Here is a 19,894-nt window from a genome sequence, read left to right as displayed (position 1 = left end):
CATTCTGGTGACTCATGACAGATACTCAATAAACATTTACAGAAGGCACTAAGAGGATGTTAAAGATAATATTTAATGAAAGAATAATACATTTAACAAAATGTATTTAGTCACCTTGTTTTAAAATACTTACCTAGCAACTAAGGGACATAGTTACCAACACCTCATATATAGTCTATGACTGAAACCATTTGGATTTCTCTTTTAGTCAATCTTAGAGCCAGAGAACATAGAAATTACTACAAATACAGAAAAATCATTACATACTATCTTAGATCCTGAAAAAGTGAAATAATTTATTAAAAATATCCCCAACTTAAACTGACACAGAAGTAAAATGTTTGACTCCTAATACCAAGAAAAAATCAAAAGCTGTTGATTTTTAACTTGGTATTAAAAAAAAATGGAGCAAACTTTTTTTGGAAACTTGATTTCATATTTTTAATATTTGGCTGCGTGAAAAATGAATACCTTTGAAATTGTAGTGAAGTCTTATAAGTAAGTAAATGAAAATGCTTCAGGAAAAGAAAAATGGTGCTATTTTATTAAAACAGGTGGCAAGTGAGTAGAATAGTTAAAATTGGAAAGTTATTCATAACTTTTATGAACTTTTATTGGAAATATGTAGATATACTAACAAAAGCTCTTTCTATTTTTGATTTTTTTTGTTTTTTACCAAGGGTAGAATTGCAGCTCTCTCAAAACTTCTCCCTGAAATTGTATATGCTGAGAATCCTCACAAAATAATAAATCCTTGCCATTCAAGTACCTATCTCTACCTCTTCACCCCCCAAAAACCTAGGAATTTTCCAGAAGAAATGTCCCTGGGATGGGATAATATTAAAAGCAAAAATCTAAACCATTTCACTACATATATATACACACACACACACACACACACACATACACATACACATATACATGCACACATTGTGTAACTTATACAATGTTACTTGTCAAATGTATCTCAGTAAAGCTGAAAAAAGACTATCATTTAAGCAATAGATCTAAGTATTACCACAAAGTATCAGAAGAGACAAGCAGAGATCAGATTTATGACCAAAGAAAGCCTTAGATAAAAGCTAACTAAATATTACACATTTCAATATTAAATAATTGCCCAAAGAAAGCATGAATAATTTACTTAAATTAAGTAACTAATGTTCAATTATTATTTCTGCATCTTATAATCCACAATTACACATTAAGTGGCTTAACAAAAATGTATATTTTCAATGAAACACTTGCCAAATAAGAGAAAACGTTCATGTATTTGTGTTAATATAGCAATATCTCCTATAAAAGGGCAAAACAAACTGGTTTTTGTTTAAAAATTTTAAAATATGATTTGCTTTTAACAGGCATATGTGTGCATGGGTATAAAAAAAATATTAAAATGCCTGATATGTTATCTAAAATCTCTATAACTTTTCATTGAGTAAAAGGTATGTCTGAGGAAAGCCATTATGCAAAAATATTAAAATAAAATTCTAACTATTCTCAAAAATCAAAAAAATCTTCAGCATATTTTTAAGACAAATAATACGATATAAGTATATTTAGAACAAATACTCTGCCCGATATACTGATATATTTGTTCAAATCAGGATAAATTAAAGATGTTATCTTACAGGAAACAAAATATATATATTTCTTTATATATATATACACACATATATATACAAGTATATGTATACATACACAAGTATATTAAATATATGTACATATATGTATTACTGTTCAAGTGTAAGACAGAAAAAGTAAAACCAAATCAAAACACCTTTATTAATTCCATATACCAATTACTGATAACCCCTTTCATTTTTCATTAAAACTAAAATATAACTACCCAAACAAGTTATTTATCATAAACTTCAAAATATTATAAAACCACTGAGCTCTGCTGACCTTTTTGCAAGCACGTAAAATTCTTTCTTTCTAAATTTCCACAGTTTCTGTCCAAAAAGATACACGAGTCAAATTTCACTGAAGAGTTTTAAATCTAGTTTTAAAATGTGGCCCAACATAAAGTATCTAAAATAAGAAGATAAAACCTGATTTCATATTTACTTTTCCATTATTTCAAAAATCAATTAATTTCACCTTTTAAAATAAAATTTAGACAATCACCAGGGCAATCAGCTAACTTACAGTGTTAGTTGGATCTTCTTGTAAAATTCGATCATATAGTTGTATAGCATCATCATATCTATTTAAAAAGAAAGAAAATCAAGAATCATTACTTTCAAATTTTAGTGACAAATAGTAAATACAGAAAACAATTAAACTGGTAGGGCTTTAAATGTGTTTACAATTGCAATCCAAGTCTCTTCTGATCTTCACGTAACAGCAGAAATTTGCTACAGTATTATTTTTTACAGAAAAAAATTCATGAATAAAGTATTTCTAGAAAAACTTACTTTAAAAACACAGATTCATGAACAAAGAAAAAAAAAGAGATGAACTAAAATACAATGATTCAATTTGGCTTAAATACAAAGGTAAAAACTAGCAACATAGATACCTTTGTGGTCCTAGGTAAACCTAGAATTATAGCCAATAAAGCATAAGAACAAGTTTCATTTTAACAAATTCACAAGGAAATGATCCATGATTTAATTCTCCTTTAATAAATACTTAGCTTTTCTTAGTTAGCTGGTTCAGTTCAATTCATTAAGTACCTGTTAAATATACACCTGCAGTACACCCTGCTGGGTTACAACCTCACAAAGGGAATAGTTAACAATTTACAACAACACAAATGAAAAAATAATCAAATGTGTCTGCCTATGTCTAACAAGCCAAAATAAACATTATGTGATAAGGAATCAAGCAGAAGGATACATCAGAAATCACATAAAGAACATCATATACTCTTGTATGATTCTTGTATGACTCTTGTTTGAGGTGTAAGGAAAAAGCTGATTCTGAAATTCCTTCCTAACAGTATCCATAACCCCAACTCTACTTCAAATCAATTTCTCCATTTCCAGATATCGATCTTTAAAGAAAACAAAAAGCAATCTTTAAAACCTTTCACAGCAATGTTTCTAAAACTAGGAACAATAGCTATGTTCTTGAGATCTCTTCTTAAGTTTCCTAAGAGAATTTTTTAATTTTATATTTCTCTCTTAATGATATTCAATACATGAATATTCTGTATCATTATAATGACATATCTTTTAACTGAATACTGCCCCACAATTTTAGCACCCAAGTCTCTTTGTGATTATAATCATGCTAGTAGGTAAGACTACTTTAACTGTAGTAGACAACTGAGAAAAATAAAAGCAGACTTAATTTGTAAATGTGTTCATACCATATGGAGGCCAAATAACATCATGGCACACTAAGTCAATCAGACTTGACTAGTTCAAATAAAATTAGTTTGGACCTCAAATACATGGTAATACAGTAAGGATGCTAGCCTCAATAGAACCTGCAACTAAATGGAGAAACGTAAAATAAAAATCATTAAATATTAATAAGACAATGAAGTATATAAACAAGGACAAAATTAATGTTATAGAGCAAGGGTGCTCACAAGATACAGTACATGAGAATGAGAACCCCCTGGGAATCTTTTTTCCAACTACATAAGCTTTAGAAAACACACCAAATGACAGAAAACAATAGGAAACTTCATTTCACTAATATAATGATAATCTAAATTTTAGCAGTTTTCTAGTTTTTTCGGTATTATCAGAAAATTTACATCGTTTTTATAGTTGTATAAAAACTATATAGGGGTAGCCCTGGTGGCGCAGCGGTTTAGCGCCACCTGCAGCCCGGGGTGTGATCCTGGAGACCCGGGATTGAGTCCGTCAGGCTCCCTGTATGGAGCCTGCTTCTCCCTCTGCCTGTGTCTCTGCCTCTCTCTCACTCTCTCTGAATGAATAAATAAATAAATCTTAAAAAAAAAAAAAAAAAACTATATACATAGGGGCCGCTGTGTGGCTCAATCAGTTAAGAATCTGCCTTTGGCTCAGGTCATAATATCAGGGTCCTGGAATTGAGCCCCATGTCAGGCTCCCTACTCAACAGAGTCTGCTTCCCCATCTCCTTCTGCCCCTTTCCCCAGCCTGTGCACGATCTCTTTCTCTCAAATAAGTAAAATCTTAAGAAAAAAAACACAAAAAACTATACATACAAAACATTAATAGCTAGTTGTTTACTTAAATATATTTAAATTTTACTATAAAAAAATAGTAAGTTCTGTAAAAACTGACTGTGATGGTTAATTTTTCTGAGTGTGACAGATCACTTTGACTGACCATGCACTGCCCAGATTAAATACTATTCCTGGGTATGTCTAAGGATGTTTTCAGATAAGATTAGCATTTGAATCTGTGGACAGATTTACTGCTAAAATAGATTGCCTTCCCCAATGTGGGTGAACATGACCCAATCCTTTGAGAGCTTGAATAAAACTACAAAGGAAAGAGAGTTGTTCACTCCTTTTTACTGCCTCACTACTTGAGCTGGGACATCTCATCTCATTTTCTCCTGTCCTCAGTCTGGCTTCCTTGGTTCTCAGGCCTTTGGACTTGGGATTCAAACTGAATTACAGTACCAACTTTCCTGGGTCTCCCAAGCTGCACAGCAGATTCTAGGACTTCTCAGCTTCCTTGATTGCTTCATAATAAGCCTCTCCCTCTCCCTATACATCCTTCCTCCCTCCTCCCACCCATGTATATGTACACCAATATCCTCTTGGTTCTGTTTCTCTAGAGAATCCTAATACACTGAAGGTCCACAAGAATTTACCTTTAGTCAGCAATGTTCTTAAACTTACTTGTAAACCTACTTGTCTCTTCTCCTGAAGGGCTTTTTTTAAAAGAAAGATTCTGATTACACTCCTAAAAAAGTGATCTCAGTTAAGTGGGGAGTAGGGAACTATGTATTTTAAATTCCACAGATCACTCTAATTCACACAATTGTGTATGAGAATCAATTATTAATGGTCCTATGTAATGAAGACACATAGTAGTCATTCTTCCAAGAAAAAAAGCAGTAAAACCTTATTGAGTAAAATGATTACATGAGTTTCAATTAAAGAGTAAGGCTTAGATGAATTAGAGTTCACCTGTGTCTTAGAAAACTTAAGAATAAATTACTGTGGGGCACCTGGGTGGCTCAGTGGTTGAGCGTCTGCCCTTGGCTCAGGTCATGATCCTGGGGTCCTGGGATCAAGTCCCACATCAGGATCCCTACAGGGAGCCTTGCTTCTCCCTCTGCCTATGTCTCTGCCTCTCTCATGAATAAATAAATAAAATCTTTAAAAATAAATAAATAAATTGTTACCCTATCAATTTTTTTGCATGATTGGAAGGCGGGTAGAGGGCTAGTAACTACTTAAAATGTGTGCTTTGGAAACTAGTACCTCTCAAACCTTTACAAGATAATTTTAAAAATCAACCATCTTGGACTCTGGGATGTTTGGGTATTAATACATTTTAAGAATGGTCTAGAAATTTATACCACTTGAAATAAAACAAAAAATGATATTAGTGAAAACACAGATTCAGGAACAATCCATTGTAGATTTCCTCCATTCTGTCCTTTGAATCTAAATTACTTTCTGCTAACCTAGAATAATACTATTTTATTTATTTTTCTTTACCTATGCTCTTTGATTGCTTACAGAGACAATCCAATGGGATTAAACTATACATATACACAAACACATAAGTCAAAAGTTAAGGATTAAAGAGATTAAGAAAAATTATATCGATACATTCTACTTACTAAAAGCTACTATAACTGAGGTTATAAAAAAAAAAGGCCAACAAGAGCAAAAAAAATGTGGGACTATATCAAACTCAAAAGCTTCTGTACAACGAAGAAAACACTCAACAAAAATGAAAACATAATTTATGGAATTGGAAAAATATTTGCAAATTATCTGATACTTTCAATTACTTGCTAAAGAGTTAATATCTAATACGTACAAAGAACTCATACAATAAATGGCAAAAAAAAAAAAAAAAAAAGAAAAAGAAAAAAAACCTAATTAAAAAGAGACAGAGGAACTGAATACTTTTCCAAGGAAGACATACAGATAGCAAACAGGTACATGAAAACGTGTTCAACATTACTAATCAACAGGGAAATGAAAATCAAAACCACAGTGAGCTATTAGCTCACACATATCAGAATGGCTATTATCAAAAAGACAAGACATAACAAGTCTTGCCAAGGATGAAGAGAAAAGGGAACTCTTGTGCACTGTTAATGGGAATGTAAATTGGCACAGCCACTATGAAAAACAGTAGAGGTCTCTTACAAAATTCAGAATAGAACTCCCATTTGATCCAGCAATTCTCCTTCTAGGTATTTAACCAAAGCAAACAAAATCACTATCTTATAGGTATTTTCAACCTCACATTCATTGCACCATTATTTGCAATAACCAATACACAGAAATAGTCTAAAAGCCCATTAACAAATGAGTGGATAAAGAAGACTGGTATCATGAAATATTATTCAGCCATAAAAGAGAAAAAAAAATCTGCCATTTATGACAACTTGGATGGAACTTTAGGGCATATGGTAAATGTAATAGAGAAAGACAAAAACTATATGATCTCACTTATATGTGGAATCAAAAAGAACACAAACTCCTAGAAACAGAGAACAGATTAGTGGTTGCCAGAGGTAGGCACTGGGGGTGGGAAAATAGGTAACAGTGCTCAAAAGGTACAAATTTCCAGTTATAAAATATGTCCTGGGGAATATAATATACAGTATAGTTACTATAGTTAACAATACTGTGTTATGTACTTGAAAGCTGTTAAGAGAGAAAATCTTAAAAGTTCTCATAAGAAAAAAAATTGTAACAATGTATGGTGATGGATGTTAACTAAACCCACTGTGGTAATCACTTCACAATATACACAAATATCAGATCATGATGTCATGTACCTGAAACTAATACAATGCCAACTATATACCATTTAAGAAATAGTAATAGCTTCTATGCCTTGAATACCTGTCAGGGTACTACACATATGTCATTACTAATTCCCAAAACAATCCTGACAAGTTGGTAATAGTCTCATTTTACAGAGGAATAAGGCTAAAAGATTTAAATAAGTTGAATAATGTGCCAGATAAACAGCTAATAAATCGTAGAACAGGATATAAAACCAGTCCTTACTCCAAAACACAAACCCATTTCACTAGGTCAGAGATGGTAAATTGCACTCCTATGTCAAATCCTATTTATTGGGAGTAACTGGCAAGATTTATGCTGAGAAAGCACTGACACTTTTCTGCAGCTCAAAAGCAAAAGTTCTTGCACACTTAATGATGCTGTCATGAGTATAGGAGGACCTATATCTAGACCCCACATTTACCATTTTAAAATGCGATTAGACTGGAGTTTTTTAAAAGACTTTATTTATTTATTCATGAGACACAGAGAGCCAGAGACATAGGCAGAGGGAGAAGCAGGCTCCCCACAGGGAGCCCGATGTGGGACTCATTCCCAGGATCCCGGGATCATGCCCTGAGCTGAAGGCAGAAGCTCAACCACTGAGCCACCGAGGCATTCCCTGAGATTATACTGTTTTTAAGGTTCAGTTACCTTTCCATGGCTTCAAATCTCATGCCTGTTAGTCTCTTGACTCTGTGGCTGCCAGGAAACTGTCTTCTCAACTCCTGAAGACAAAACTGAAAAAATAATTGGTAAAAAAGACTTAAGAAGTAGGAATTACATTACATATACTAAATGAGCTAGAGGGAATGGCCTATATAATCTTCAATGTATCTTCTTAAATCATTTCATTAGTGTACTCTAACAACATGAAGTGAAATTAATTGGTAATGAATAAGGGATAAAAGAAGAACCCTGAAATTACAGTACTCAGAAACTGATCATGCTCTTAACTGGGAAAATAAGCAGGTCATGGGATACACTAATAACTCTTTAGATGTTGCCATATTACTCCTCCTTCAGAATTGCTTCCATAATGGCCCAACTTAAACCCTTACAACAACTTCCTGGCTTTTAGTTTCTATTATCTAAGCATTCTCCTGATATAAATTTAGCTCTTTGACAGTACTCTCAAGTCTTCCAAATACTATAACACTTTTGCCCTGTTGAAATCATGTATTAATCAATCATCCTGTCAGTACACATATCCTGACTTGGGGTTATAAAATACCGACACCAAATCTAAAGAGTACCAAACCCCTTTGGGAGAGATCCATAATCCACCTATCAACTTAAATAAATAAATAAATAAATAAATAAATAAATAAATAAATAATCAATCAAGTATTTATTGAGTACCAACTATGTTCTCAGCAACATATGAGGATTTTAAGAGTCTTGGAAGCACTAAAATGTTAAGGATTATAAAAACAGTCCATTCTAGTGCCCCAAAGCATAAGTGACCAAAAAAAAAAAAAAAATACCTTTCCTTAGTGAAGAAACTATTAATTAGTAATAAAAAAGTTATAACATGATCTGGAAGTATAGCTTCCAAGTACGTGGCTAAACATCTGCCACACTAAGAAAAATATTCAAGTTAGTCAAAACTGGAGATGATGTTTATTTCTTTGACACCATGCACAACTCATACTACTTGGTTAATCAAGCTGTATAGAAATTCTGAACATTAAAAAAATACTATGTTACAAAAAAAGCTACCATTTAAGTTGATCTCTGGCTTTGGTTACCAATATTATCTAATTTGATCTCCTACTTCATCAAATGGCATTTGGCTTCTTAAAAAACAAGTAAACATTTCCCTTAAGATGCAAGCTGCAGGGGCAGCCCGGGTGGCTCAGCGGTTTAGCGCCGCCTTCAGCCCAGGGCCTGATCCTGGAGACCCGGGATCGAGTCCCACATCGGGCTCCCTGCATGGAGCCTGCTTCTCCCTCTGCCTGTGTCTCTCTGCCTCTCCTTCTTTCTGTGTCCCTCATGAATAAATAAATAAAATCTTTAAAAAAAAAAAAAGATGCAAGCTGCAATCTCTATGAATATTTGAAAGACTATTTCAGGGCTCAGTTGGTTAAGCGTCTCTTGATTTCAGCTCAGGTGATGATCTCAGGGTTATGGGACCAAGCCCTGGGTTGGGCTCTGCACTGAGCATAGAGCTTGCCTGAGATTCTCTCTCCCCCTCTCCTATACCCCTCCCCCTCAGATAGATAGATAGATAGATAGATAGATAGATAGACAGACTATCTCATAGGTTCTGATGGTAATCTAAAAGGTTTAATGGAACACTTTTTCTTTTACCACTAGTAGCTCCACTGAAATTAGATATATAGGCAATGTAGCATAAATTACCTTAGAAAAAAAGCAATGCTAATTCAGATATGCATATGTTCTCCTAATATTTCTACTTTGTTTGCATGTACTTTCTTTTTGGCTTAAATGAGGAAATAGCATGAAGTTGTACTGAAGAACTCTGGAATATAGAACAATAAAACGAAAAACCAGAAACCTTCACTTTTTCATTTACAAAATGAATATAATGATAGTATCAAGCACAAATCAAGAAATAACTGTGAAGATTAAATAAAGTATGATATAAAGCGTTTAGCACAATGGCTATCACATGAGTATTCAAAAATATAGCTATTATCATTCTTTTATTCTAAAAGCAATATTAATATTCTAAGTCATGTTCTATACATGTTAGGATTTTCTAATAATTTAAGAGATACATTTACAACAATGCAAAATAGTATTTAACATTATGTACAGATCTTCCACTTATGGTGGGGTTACATCCCAATAAATCCCAATAAATAAATTATTAAGTTCAAAATATTGAAAGTCAAAAATGTGTTTAATAACACCTAACCTACTGAACAGCATAGTTTAGCCTAGCTTGCCTGACACATGCTCAGAACACTTTAGCTTATGTTGGGCAAAATCTTCTAACACAATGCCTACTGTATAATAAGACATCAACTATCTCATGTTTACTAAATTTACTAAATACTATATGAAATACAGTATTACTATATTTAATTACTAAATACTATATGAAAGTGAAAAACAGAATGTCTGTATGGGTACAGAATGGTAGTAAGTTTATCAGTTGTTTACCCTGGTGACCATGATCATATGGCTGACTGGGAGGGTAGGGCCCACTGCCACCACACAGCATCATGAGAAAGTATTGTACCACTTATCACTAGCCTAGGAAAAGATCAAAATTCAAAGTATAGTTTCCTGTGAATGTGTATTGCTTTCAGACCATTATTAATTAAGTTGAAAAACTGTAAGTCAAATCATCATGAGTCAGTGACTCTACTCTCTGTGTTATACTTTATTTTATTTTTTTTTAATTTTTATTTATTTATGATAGTCACACAGGGAGAGAGAGAGAGAGAGGCAGAGACACAGGCAGAAGGAGAAGCAGGCTCCATGCACCGGGAGCCCGATGTGGGATTCGATCCCGGATCTCCAGGATCACGCCCTGGACCAAAGACAGGCGCCAAACCGCTGTGCCACCCAGGGATCCCTACTCTCTGTGTTATAAAAGTCATTCAAAAACCCAAAAGATAAACTTGTTTTAAACTATCTGCTTCTTTTTTTAAACTCTATAATAGCATAATTCACCTGTTAAGTGGACAACCTTCACCAACCAATTTAATCTTTTCAGTAAAACTGGGATAATAAATATCTACTTCCCAAGACTGTTAAAAAGATTTAACTGTCCCAAAGTACCTAGTTAGTCTCACCTACTCTTAGGAGTAGCACTGAAATTCACCCATAAAAGCATTCAAGTACAAGCCACGTACTAAAGCTTATAAGGTACTTAACAAGCAACGTACATGGCTTGTACATTAAAAGCATTCAAGTACAAGCCATGTACTAAAGCTTTTAAGGTACTTATAATTCACGAAGTAAATTTAAAATAAAATAAAATATAATTAGTTTAAATACCTACCAATGCCAAGTCATCTCGACCATAGTCTAGGGCTGCAATCATCACTTGTTCATATATGATCCAAACTAGACACAGAGAGAAAAAAAATTGAACTTAATGTAAAAATCTCCCAAAAGAAATCAGACATTTTTCTTGTTTCTGATATTTTAGAGAACATTACTTGTAACTGAAAATTGTTTTACTGCATTATATATAGATTAAGAAAGCATTCTTCTATGCTTTCAGTAATATAAAATATTTTAATACCTTATAAGGTTAAAAAAATCTATTATTTAATACCTTTCCTCTTCTAAAAAATTCTTTTTTTTTTTACAGATTTATCTATTTATTCATGAGAGACACAGAGAGGCAGAGAAATAGGCAGAGGGAGAAGCAGGCTCCCTCAGAATAGCCCGATGCGGAACTCGATCCCAGATCCTGGGATCAGGACCTAAGCCGAAGGCAGCTGCCCAACAGCTGAGCCACACAGGCGTTACTAAAAAATTTTTTATGAAATACATTGTGACCAGACCAAGACTATAGCCCTCTAAGCTTTAAAGCAAAAATGTCTATTTGAATGCTTCACTACAACCAGCCAATTTAGAAATCCTTCTCAAAATAATGCATCATTAGACATCCTGAGTTTTTTTTTTTTTTTAAATAGGGGGCAAATCATAGACTGCAGGAAAAACGTAATGAAAAGATGCTTTTTAAAAAAACTAAAACCCAAAAAAGAATAAAAATAAAAAAACTAAAACCCAAAACAGGAAAGAGCATGAATAAAGCACTTACTATCATCTCCAAGCTTAGAAGCATATTCATTAATTAATTCCTCTCCAACTTCCACAATTTGCTCACTGTTTCGTGAGTTTTCTTCTCTCCATTTTCTCATTTTATCTCGCATTTCTGAAAAAAATAAAGCTTGTTATTACATATATATTTGATCAGTGTCAAAAATTGATAAGGAAATTGAAATCAACTTTTCAGGCAGAGAAAATAAAGTCACACTGATATAAGTCTAAGGTATGTCAAAATTCATAAAGCAGAAAATAAATTTAACAAAAGCAACAGATCCTTTAGAAGATTAAAAAGACATTACAACTAATGTTACAACTATATAAAAGTAATGAATAGGATTGGTCTGCTACAAAGATTTAAGATCTAAAGCAACTATGGATCTTAACTTTTTTGAAGTTAGAGACAATTTTCAGAACCTGATAAAAGCTAGGGATAATTTTGGGGGGTTGTAGGTGGGAACACAAAATTATTTGTAGAAATCTCAAAAATCCAAAGTACTCCTGAAGCTCACCCACTCAAGAATGTAAAATTTCATAATCAGGGGATCATATTAGGCTGTCTGCACTGAAAGGACATTCATCATAAAACTTCCTAATAACATTAACAGTACATATAATGTATAAAGATACACAGCTATGCAAGAAAATAAACAGCAAAAGAATCAGAACAAAGGAAATCTTTCAATTATATATATAATAATAAGTAAAAAGAATAATGTAAAGTAAAGTAAAAAGCACTAGCAAAAGTCACAAGAACAACTTTGCATATCATAAAATAAGAGGAAACTGAGGAGTTGTAATGAACAGTATTTTGATAACAACAGAAATAACTGGGAAAAAGTATCTAATCCAGTAAACAAAAGGTCCCTTTTTCATATAGTTATGGTAGAATGAACTATCCAATTTGCCAATCACATATATGATTTCTTACTCCTACCTGAGAAAATCTAACATATTTATTCATCTGGGTACCACCTCTTCCTTCTACAGACACAGAAGAGATTTAAACAGTTAAATTGTTGAACACATAAGCTGGCCCCTAGAGAATAAGTATAAAAGAAACATGAAATTTTCACTACTTTCATACGCATTATCTGAGTTCCTATAGCTCAAAGTCTTAAAAAAAAATTGCAAGACAAAAATAGATCCTAAATGGTCTTAAAAATCAAATTAACACAGTTAATTCCTTCTACTGACAACCAGAAATCACCTTGACTCTCACTCCGCAAAGGAAATAACCTTGAACTGATTCTTACAAAGTTCAAGAGGAAATGAACAGACAAAAAAATTTAAGAAATAAAAAAATAAAGTAGGTCATTCATACCCCACAGGTTAAGGGCTCAATCCCACAAAACTTAGATACCAATCAAGAGTCAGGGCCACCAGTATTTCTGACTAACTGGCTATAAAGTCTGGGGTTCTCACAACCTCCTCCTCAGGTTTGTGAGAATACCTCACAGAACTCAGATAGGTGCTTCACTTACTATTATGGATTTATAAAAACTACAACTAAGAAAAGCCAAATGAAAGAGATATATAGGGCAAAGTGAGAAGAGAAAAGAAAAGCAGAGGAACTTTCATACTCTCTCTCAGCAAGACACCATCCTAGTACCTTCCTTGAGGTGCTTACCAACCTGGAAGCTCTCCAAACACCATAGCTTAGTGGGTTTTATGGGGGCTTCATTCCAAGGCATGATTGATCTCCAGATCCTCTCCCAGGAAGTCAAGAAATGAGAGTTCCAATTTTTTACTTTCCCTGGTCTTTTGGATGACCAGCCCCCAATCTGAAGCTATCCAGCCACCAACAGTCTCATTAGCATACAAAAAGATACTCAACATTCTAGAAACTCCAAAGATCTTAGAGGCTCTTAAGTCAAAAACCAAGAAAAAAAGATTAAATATAACAAAAGCTGTTGCTACTAACCTTATCATTCAAGAAATTTCTAAGGGTTTAGGAGCTCTGTGACACAACTGGGGACAAAAAAAAAACAAATACACATCCCTTATTACATCACAACAGAACCTTATGCTTAGAACCAAAGCATGGGTTCTCAGAATTCATTCAAACTCTATCCCCTATAACACAGTTCACTTGCAGATTATTTTATTCTAACGATTTATTTATGTATTCATTTTAGAGAGAGAGAAAGCACATGCGTGCACGAGCAGGGAAGGGCAGAGGGAGATGGAAAAAGAAACCCAAGCTGACTCTGCTGAGCACAGAGGCTGACCCAAGGTTCCATCTAAAGACCCTGAGATTATAACCTCAGCCAAAATCAAGAGTCAGATGCTTAAATGACTGCACCACCCAGGCACACCAACCTGGCAGATTATTTTAAAAGAGGAGTTAAGTGTCTTGGGAATATAAATTAGTGTTTTACAGATCTGTTCCATAACATCGCACCCTTTGCCCACATGCTGAACCCAAATTACGCTAGCATTCAAGGTGACAACCTAGCTCTTACCTTGAAAAAAATTACTTTCACAAAACATAAACATATTCATAAATATGGATCTTTAGCTTAGAAGTGAAATCTCAGGGTATGTTCCGTGAGATCTGGGATCCTGCCTGTCATGTTCAGCACTGTATCCTCAAGAAGTGGAACAGTGCGTGTTACAAGTACTCTAGATATGTATTTAATTAACATGTTATTTAGTATATAGGCCAATAGTTAAAGCTACATGTGAATTAGATCAACCACAGAAGGCATTTAACTTTTTAATTTTGTACTCTTTGAAGCTGATGAGACCTTTGAACCCTCTTTTTCCCAGAAATATGTACATGTTTACATATACTCAATTTTACATACAATTTCATAGAATTCAAAAACCACATAAAACTTATCCCTCCATCAGTCTGGAGGCTGTTGGTCTCAGGTTTAATAAACCACTGATAATAGAGTGCTAAGAAAAGAACTATTAAGGACACTAAAAATCAAGGAGCAAATAAATGGATACAGAAAACTCACAAAGGTAAGGTCTGAAAAGTGAGACCCCTAATGTTATTATGAAACCAAGGAAAGAATGTTTCATGGAGTGATATGCAACAACAAATATAGTACAGGTGTAAAAAACACATTCATTAGACATGGCATTAGGTCTCCCTAGAAACCTTACTGGAATGATAGGGCATAGAAACCAAATTATGGTTTGAAGGACTGAATAAAGAGAAAGTAGAGAGAATAAACATTTTTACAAGTATTTTTTCAACAAATGTTCATTTGGTACCTATTATAGGCAAGGCAGTGTGCTAGACATCCTATCCATATCCTGGCCAAATATCTTATTTTTGAGAAACTTGGCTATACCCTTCTTACAACTCTCTTTCCCACCTCTAAACTCCTAAGCAGTAACTACTCTAACAAACAGCATTAATTTTCAACTGGCTGAATAGGTAAACCATATATTCTACCTTTTTTTATAGAGCTCAATAGATTAAAAGAGTGTTAGACTTACTACATGGGTCTTTTATAAATGTGACAAATCCTCCTATCACAAGAACTACAGTACTTTTTGAACAAGCCATTTCCACAGCTTTAATTCATGATGTTATACAATGGAATTCTTAAGGACACAGGTCCAGCTGACATGCCCTCCCCAAAAAATCTAAACAAAAAACTATCTTCAAGAGTCCTCCATCACCTTCTAACATCCTAAAAATGTGTTACTATAAGTCTTTGAAAGAAAAATCTGGGATCTCTTTAAAAGCCCTGAAACAGAACTTTTATTCCACAAAAGTCTGAAACCTTCATTTTCCAAATAAGTAAACTATACCCTATTAGTAGAATGAGCTGCCGAAGTCTACCTAAGGTACAGAAATTTTTCCAACACTTGAAAAATGACTTATAGTCCTTTGTGACAGTTTGTTAATGTTTATTATTAATGCTATTAACAATTCACTTAGTAAACAATTACTAAGCTCTTCCAAAATGTCTAGCACAAGAATAAAACAGGCTGGCCCTCCCTTCATTCTAGGAAACAAAATTTTAAAACTTAACAAATTGGATAAGGACTTCAATAATATGAGGACACAGAGTTAAAGGACCAGAAGTACATTTTGTTGCTTTTGTTGTTGTTTTTATTCTTTTTTTCAAAACATTTTGGCAAAGGGATAGGATAGGGTGGTCAAGGAAAGCTCTCCAAAATATATGACCTTTGAGGGAAATTCCGATACACGGTAATGTATAATGGTAGCAAGACTAGAGCAAGAAAGGAAAAACACTCCCAGTAGGAAGAAATAGCATCTGTCCAGCTCTAAGATAAGAGGAGCAGAACACATTTAGGGAATTCAACAAAAGCCAGCATAGCCAGCCCAAAGAGTAAGGGGCGAAATAATTAAGATAAAGTGGGAGTCATGGACAAGGAGCTAGATCATCTTTTTATAAAGCACTTAATGGTGTAAAAGCATTTTAACATGTTTTCTCTTTTGTTCAATCATACTTGTGAAGTAGTTTGTATTTATTATTCTAAATCCACTCCTCTTTACAATACCCAAGGGTAAGATCCAAGTTACCTACTAAATCATTACCTTATCTGCTAATAGGTCATATCTACTTGCTCCTATCATCTAAGAAACCGAATTGAACATACCTTCAAAGTAGCACTTTCTAAAAAGTATGAAATAATCGAAGAAAATTTTAAAAAGCATTAAAAGTAACAGCCACATATCTACCATCTGGCTTCCGAATATACAGTTGACAGAAGCCTTTTAAAACTATGTATTTTACAGGTCTGTCTTCTCCCTTAGACTGTGAATTCCCTAAAGGTAAGGACTGTGTGTTCCTTAATTTAATATACCCAAGATCTAGCACTAAGCAGCTAATACTTTTATTTAATAGAATGAACTCCCCCAATACAGGTAGAAATCCTGAGGTTACAGTGAGCTAGAGGCCACAAAACTAATGATAAATTACTGAATTCCGTTCAGGTATAAAGGAATTTTACCTTTTCCCACATATGTTTGCAATTTTGTAATATCTGAGAGAGACAGTCACCATCAAATGGCCAATATAACTTTCAGTCCACATGTTATCAGGTCACTGTTTAAGTATCTGAAGAAGGCATTCACTAAACAAATAAGCTATTAAAGCTACCGTTAAATAACGGGAAAAGAAATTTCAATTACACAACTATCATGCCTTAGAGAAACTCAAGGCTCTTAACCATGCTTCCCACTAAAGTTTTTAAGAACACAAAAATCTCTTGTAAAACGGGCTCAAAGTTTGGCTGCTTCCAGATTTAAAGAACACTCTCCCTTAAAGTAGAATGGGAAAAGAAGTCCATCACACTTGAGCATATACCTAAAATAACCAGTTCTTTTCCCCTTTCAGAAAAGGAATTACTGGCAGGAAGCAGAAAGAAAGTTGTGTTACGTGTCTAAGTGTGCTTTGAGGGGAATGGGGGAGCGGATATTGAAGAAGAGAAATGCGAGACCCAGTTTTGCAGAGAACGAAATGTAAAGTGGCACGTGGGAGGATCAATTTTGTTCACGGGTCTTCCACAGACCTTTAAAGCCCAGAGTCGTAACCCTCACACAGCTTAATGAAAGGCCTCGGAGGCCCTGTATTTCTCGGCTGCAGGGAAGCTTCGGCAGGGAACCACCCCGCCTCCTCCGCGCCTCCCAGCAGCCACACGACATGCGTGACGGCCCTCCCGTCTCAGAATGGAAGCCATCCTGGGCTACTGCACAGCGCGGCGGTACATGGGTCAGTCAGTCTATTGATGAGCACGGGCGGTGGGGAACACCACAGACTGCAATCGGCGGCCGGGCCAAGGAGAGGGTCAGCCTCAAAATCCACCTCGGCCACCTCCTCAGCTTGGCCGGTCCGGAGAGAGCTCCAGTGCAGAAGACAGACCAAAGAATCCAGGTCTCCGCCCGGCGGCACGTACTGCCGAACCGCTTCCCAGGGCTTTTGGTCTTTCCGCGCCCTCCCCGCCCGCAGTTACCTTCCCAAGTGACATCGTAAAGCTCTGAGACCTTCGCCATCTTCTCAGAACCTAGAGGCAGGGAATGAGAGGGCGGGGAGACACCGTCACGTGACCTGCGACCGGGCGGTGGCGAACTGCGACGCCCTTTCTCATTGGTCGAGAGGGCCGGAGGGGGCGGGATCCGCCGCGCACGTGCACGCGGCCCCCTGGCAGGGAAGTTGGGGAAGGGGGCGGGGCGAGCGGAGCGGAGCGGAGCGGGCGGGGCGAGCTTGGCGGCTGGTGGCGTTCAGGGACTCTGAGGACGCCGTGACTTGAGGGCCGGAAGGTGAAGTCCGCCCAGGACGAGGTGACTTTTTTTACCAGGGATTTTTAGCAAATGCGGGTTGTTGTTTTTTTTGTTTTTTTGTTTTTTTTAATATGCGCCACTCCCGGCTTTTCATTTTTCCCTACGTAGGTGTATTCGTTTTCTTCCCACTCCCTAACCTTGTTCTCTTCATGCTCTGCTGCAATGTCACATCTGCTCCAGTCCTTTATTTGCCAGCTTTCCTCCTTCCGTAATGGGATTTGCTTTCCATTTTTCTTTTAGAATGTCCGACTAAACTGATGCACTCCAAAAATTTGTTTAAATCTCTCTGAGAGACTAAGCGAGATTCTGCCTTTACGCATTATGCTTGTGTGGCCGAGGACTGAGTAAATAAATGTTCACGTGAAGTCTTCTTGGCAACCTGGATCACCGTCTGCCATTCTAGATTTGAAAACTCGTAAGACCAGCCAACATGTAAATCCTTATAAATAAGTGAATGAATGAAATACGGAATAAATGTACAAAGGAGACCGTCCCAGTCCCTGCACTTGGCTCCTCCTCTACCACTTCACGGCGGGGAGCCTCCTTTCCCACCCTCACCCACCAAGCTATTTGCTTTCTGGAACCATTAGACCTAGTCTACTAGAGCTAGGGAGACGTGTCTGGAGTAGAAGAAAAGAAATTTAAATTCATATGCATATATTTAATATTTGAAACAATGGAAACATGAAATTGTAAAGGGAATATGTAAAATGAGGAAAGAAGGCAAAAAATTTCTACATTATAGCCATAGTTAAGGAACAATGAAGAGGCAATCAAGATAGGGAGAAAGGAGGGTCATATCCCACAAGCCAGGGGAGTAGAATTTAAAAAAGTAAAAGGAACTATCAATAGCATCAGCCACAGAGAAGTTACATAAGGACAGAAAAGACTATTGAACTTAGAAACTTGGAATCGATTCTGAATGAGCTTCATTCTCTGCAAACTTAACAGACCTTTTAGAAATTCTTCATTCAAAAAAATTAAAAACCTTCCACTCAGAAATTCATGTATTCTAATGCTTCAAGAAAACAATAGAACGAACACGAACTCTATCAGACAGATTTGAACCCAAACTCCAATATTTAGTAGCTGGTTGACTTTTGGAATGTATATCTCTGAGCATCCCATTTGCTCATGTATAAAAAGAAGCTAATTATAGTTATATAAAAAGAAAAATACCTACTTTGAATTGTTATCAAAATTAAAAGAGATATTGCATGGCACTCCCATGGAGGTACCAGTCCTTTGGCTATAAATACTACTTATATGCTGATGACTCCCAAATTCTCCTCTGAGACCCAGTTCTGCTTTCTTGACATATTCACTTAGATAGCTAATACACATCTCCAAGTTAACATATCCCAAACAGAATTCTGGATTCCTTCCACCACACCCCCCAAATAGGCTTCCCCACTGCAGTTGATGAAACTATCCACTTAGTTGCACAAACTAAAATTCTAGGAAGTATTGTCGATTCTCCACCTCCTATATGTAGCCTGTCGGTAAATACTGTATTGTACTTCCAAAACTTTTTCCAAGTCTACTTGCATCTCCACTGGTACTACTTCAGTCTAAGCCACAACCATCTCTCACCTTACTGACTGTAATAGCCTCTTAACTATGTTAGTTTCATTCTAGCTGTATAAAATCTATTTTCTGTACTAGCAGCCCTACTGTCTTAAAAAAAAAAAAAATCAGACCACAGAAGTCCTTTGCTTATGGCTCTCAAATGACTCCCCCAGGCAATGAAAGTATACTCTAAACACTACCTCAGTTTATAGGGCTTTACTCAGTGTGGCTCTCTCCTACATCTCTCACCTCATCTACTATTCTTTCTTTTTTTTTTTTTTTTTTATTGGTGTTCAATTTACTAACATACAGAATAACCCCCAGTGCCCGTCACCCATTCACTCCCACCCCCCGCCCTCCTC

General features: G+C 35.6%; 1 protein-coding gene across 23 annotated transcripts in view; it reads right to left on the bottom strand.

The window, feature by feature from the left end:
• Nucleotides 1-17,773, bottom strand: part of EMC2 (ER membrane protein complex subunit 2) — a 402,209-nt gene extending 384,436 nt beyond the window's left edge. For 19 of the 23 annotated variants that reach the window (XR_004816012.2, XR_007401889.1, XR_007401891.1 and 16 more), the window contains exons 1-5: nt 17,636-17,773; nt 11,685-11,798; nt 10,914-10,978; nt 7,589-7,674; nt 2,152-2,209 (exon numbers count right to left, since the gene is read on the bottom strand). Coding sequence is in view for 5 of the 23 variants with exons in the window: in XM_035716635.2 (XP_035572528.1) it covers nt 2,152-2,209; nt 7,589-7,674; nt 10,914-10,978; nt 11,685-11,798; nt 17,636-17,675 (363 nt within the window). In the remaining 18 variants the exon portion in view is untranslated. Of the gene's footprint in view, nt 1-2,151; nt 2,210-7,588; nt 7,675-10,913; nt 10,979-11,684; nt 11,799-12,626; nt 12,710-13,323; nt 13,563-13,613; nt 13,708-17,635 lie in introns of those variants that run through there. The other 4 variants (XR_007401897.1, XR_003138478.3, XR_004816045.2 and 1 more) reach the window with 4 other exon arrangements.
• Between the last annotated feature and the right edge of the window lie 2,121 nt (nt 17,774-19,894).

Source organism: Canis lupus, chromosome 13 (assembly GCF_003254725.2).
Source record: "Canis lupus dingo isolate Sandy chromosome 13, ASM325472v2, whole genome shotgun sequence".
NCBI lineage: Eukaryota > Metazoa > Chordata > Mammalia > Carnivora > Canidae > Canis > Canis lupus.
This window is presented reverse-complemented; position numbering and strand designations above follow the sequence as displayed.